General features: G+C 31.7%; 1 protein-coding gene across 2 annotated transcripts in view; it reads right to left on the bottom strand.

The window, feature by feature from the left end:
- The window catches only part of LOC107733306 (ectonucleotide pyrophosphatase/phosphodiesterase family member 1-like), a 67,404-nt gene that overhangs the window by 9,269 nt on the left and 54,581 nt on the right, over window positions 1–3,554 (bottom strand). For both annotated transcript variants that reach the window (XM_016544876.1, XM_016544875.1), the window contains exon 22: window positions 2,794–2,868. In XM_016544876.1, coding sequence (XP_016400362.1) covers window positions 2,794–2,868 — 75 coding nt within the window. The remainder of the gene's footprint in view (window positions 1–2,793; window positions 2,869–3,554) is intronic.

Genomic DNA, 3,554 nt, shown 5'->3' with positions numbered 1-3,554 from the left:
AAGTAGTGTATTGTGCACTTTTTTCATTTAAAAGTACTGCTATATGAACAAAAATTCACTTTAAACAAATAAGGTGCTTTTTTACAGCAGTATTCCTTTTACATAGTAGCAGTTAAAATATTTCTTGTAAATCTCGACTTATAACATTAATGTAATCAAATTAAATATAAAACCAAAGCTATTTGCCACTGCCAGGGCATTAACGTTTTTATAGAAAATATTTTATAGTTTGTTATAGAAAAAAGTTATAGCAAATAGCTTGTTTTATATTTAATTTGATTACATTAATGTTATAAGTCGAGATTTACAAGAAATATTTTAACTGCTACTATGTAAAAGGAATACTGCTGTAAAAAAGCACTTATTTGTTTAAAGTGTTTGCAAACCAAATGTTATTGCACTTTTGTTCATATAGCAGTACTTTTAAATGAAAAAAGTGCACAATACACTACGTTTGAATTCATTATTGAATTTTGTGCATAATGCGATTAATCGCGATAAAAATTTTTAATCGTTGCCCAGCACTAATATATATATATATATATGCATATATAAAAGAGTTTTATGTGAAAAGAAACCATATGATAACACCAAATGATATCTAAAACAGTGATAACAACATTCAAACATAATCACAATGTTAATGCAGAGTGCTATCCATAATTACGTTTATGCATAATTACTGCACTCAATAATCATGCTATGTTCTATCTTCAGCAAGGTGCAAATTAAGCATTTTCATGTGACTGAAACCAAACGAGATGTTTCAAAAGAGCCACAAAAGGATTCTAATGAACGATGCTGTTTAGGTTTCTTATGAATAATATTCCTATGATAAATGCATAAACAATATACTTGTGTAATCGACTGATAACCGATAAATGTGTTATGAAATGCTGGTGCACCCAAAGTCCAAACCACAAACACATCCTGATGTTCATTTTCAGATTATCACTCTGTAGTTGCACTAAAACACAGATGAATGATTTCTAATGGAATGCAGAGAGTTAATGTTCTACATGCATGCTATTTGGTGGAGTTAGTTTGGGAAATGAAATGAGTAATTTTCACTTTGAGCTAAATACTTGCACAATACAGAATGAAGAAAGTGTTTACCATACACAAGTGTTGCAATTACCAATGATGATTCTCTGAGATTAAAGCAAAACATCAGTTAAATATGGTTCACAGGTCTGAATGGCATATTGTGTAAAACACTCAATACTGGCTATTAATACAGCAGGTCTGCCTTCATTATGGCTAGTGAGGATCACCTGGCTTAAACCTTTTTAACTGATTTCTGTAAAATAATTTGAACTAAATAACTAAAACATTTAAAAGAAACTACATAGACATAAAAAAATGTAAGAAAATTATAAAAACAGAACAAAATGACTAAAACTTAATTAAAATTAAAATGAAAGAAGAAAACCTAAAAAATAAAATCTAATTCAAAATCCCAATTCGTCGGTCATCCGACGTGACGTCGAGAGTGACCGACTGAAAGTGAACAAAAATAGTATATCAATGATACTAAAGTAACACTGACCTAAAATAGCCTTAAAGTGATAATTCACTCAAAAATGAAAATTTTCATAATTTACTCACCCTCAAGTTGTTCCAGACCTGAGTTTCTTTCTTCTGTTGAACACAAAAGAAGATAATTTTGAAGAATGTTGGTGACCAAACAGTTGTTGGTCCCCACTGACTTCCATTGTATGGGAGAAAAACAAATATGTTATGCAAGTCAATGGGGACCAGAAACTGTTTGGTTACCAACATTCTCTAAAATATCTTCTTTTGTGTTCAACAGAAGAAAGAAACTGTGAGTAAATGATGACAATTTTAATTTTTGGGTTAATTGTCACTTTATAGACATAAAATATAATATCCTTTATGAAATATCACTGAGATGCTAATTTTATGTTTGTCTCCAGGCCCATATAAACACAAAACAGCATCTCTATCATCTCTGTCTCTGTATTCTCATCGAGCCCATTTTTGTCTCACTCTGATAACAGAGGAATGAAATTACGCTGAGAAAACTGCAGTTCTTTGGATGCTCTGTTGAGCATTCCTAGGTGTTTTTTGGCAGGTCAAGCGCTCCTGTGGGACTCTTTTCTTTGATTTTGGTATAAATATGGGCTGGCCTCAATTCAGCTTTGATCAGCTGATCCTAATTATAGGGCAGCTTTAAATGGAGAATATTTACCTTTTCAGACTTTTTAATTCTGACTTTACGAGTTGCAATACAGAATTACAGCCTTTTGAGAAAAATATGTGACATGCTTACTGGCATGTGGAACCCATTCTCAATTCAAAGTTCAATATTTTATGATGACAGTGACAGTGTAGGCTGTGTATCTAATCAAACTGTACAGAGTTTTTTTACACAAATATAATAAGTAATAATGTCTAAAAAAGCAAGTTTCCCAGCACTTCATGCTTGAATCCCAAATAATATCTACAGTTCAACCAACCCCAGAGGTAATTGTGCGTAGAATCTGGACTTGGAGATTCATTCCAGCATGCCATTAACTTTCCGTTTACTTTCCAAGTATACAAGTAAACAGCAAATCTTTTGGAACTATTCGTATTGGCAGTCAGAATAAAGACATAATGCAATTATTGCCAGAACAAACATGCAAATATGTTAAACATGCAAATTGTGCATGACATTACACCATAAATCACAAAAAGTGCAAATAAGAAACAGATCCCAGTTGTCAGGTATTCTTTCACTGCAGTCTGAATGTTTGTAATGTTATAAGCTGAATGTAAAACATGGCTTACCTTTGAAAGCAGGAAACATGGGCACCATGTTGCTTGTAATTAAGGAGTCCGGCTCAGTTCCTGTAGGACTGAAGTCTGAGGGAGAAAGGAAGCATTTAGAGAAAGCTGTCGTACAAAACAATAGATACATTAGAATAAACACAACAGGTCTTTTATTACATTGATCTCTGGATACTTTGATTGGCCAAATTGCAGAATTGAGTGGTTATATAATTTTGTATAATGACCACTAAACTGTACACTGCTGTTAAAAATGACAGTCAGTAAGATTTTTGTTTTGAAAGAAATTGCTACTTTTATTCACCAGGAATGCATTAAATTGATCAAAAGTGACAGTAAATGCTTGTATATTGTTACAAAAGATTTCTATTTCAAATAATGTTGCTCATTTGAACTTTTTATTCGTCAAATAATCCTTAAAACTGTACTACAGTTTCCACAAAAATACAACGCACAACTGTTTTCAACATTGATAATAATCAGAAATGTTTCTTGAGCAGTAAATCATCATATTAGAATGATTTCTGAAGGATCATGTGACACTGAAGACTGGAGTAATGATGCTGAAAATTCAGCTTTGATCACAGGAATAAATTATATTTTTAATTCATATTAAAATATAAAGCAGTTATTTAAAATTGTAATAATATTTCTGTTTATACTGTGTTTTCAATCAAATAAATGCAGCCTTGGTGAGCTTTTGAACAATTTTTCCCAACATTAAAAATCTTACTGTTCAAAAACTTTTGACTGGTAGTGTA

Source organism: Sinocyclocheilus rhinocerous, unplaced genomic scaffold (assembly GCF_001515625.1).
Source record: "Sinocyclocheilus rhinocerous isolate Xijiao unplaced genomic scaffold, SAMN03320098_v1.1 scaffold3963, whole genome shotgun sequence".
NCBI lineage: Eukaryota > Metazoa > Chordata > Actinopteri > Cypriniformes > Cyprinidae > Sinocyclocheilus > Sinocyclocheilus rhinocerous.
The sequence above is the reverse complement of the archived record's forward strand: the minus strand, read 5'-3'. Positions and strand labels throughout refer to the sequence as shown.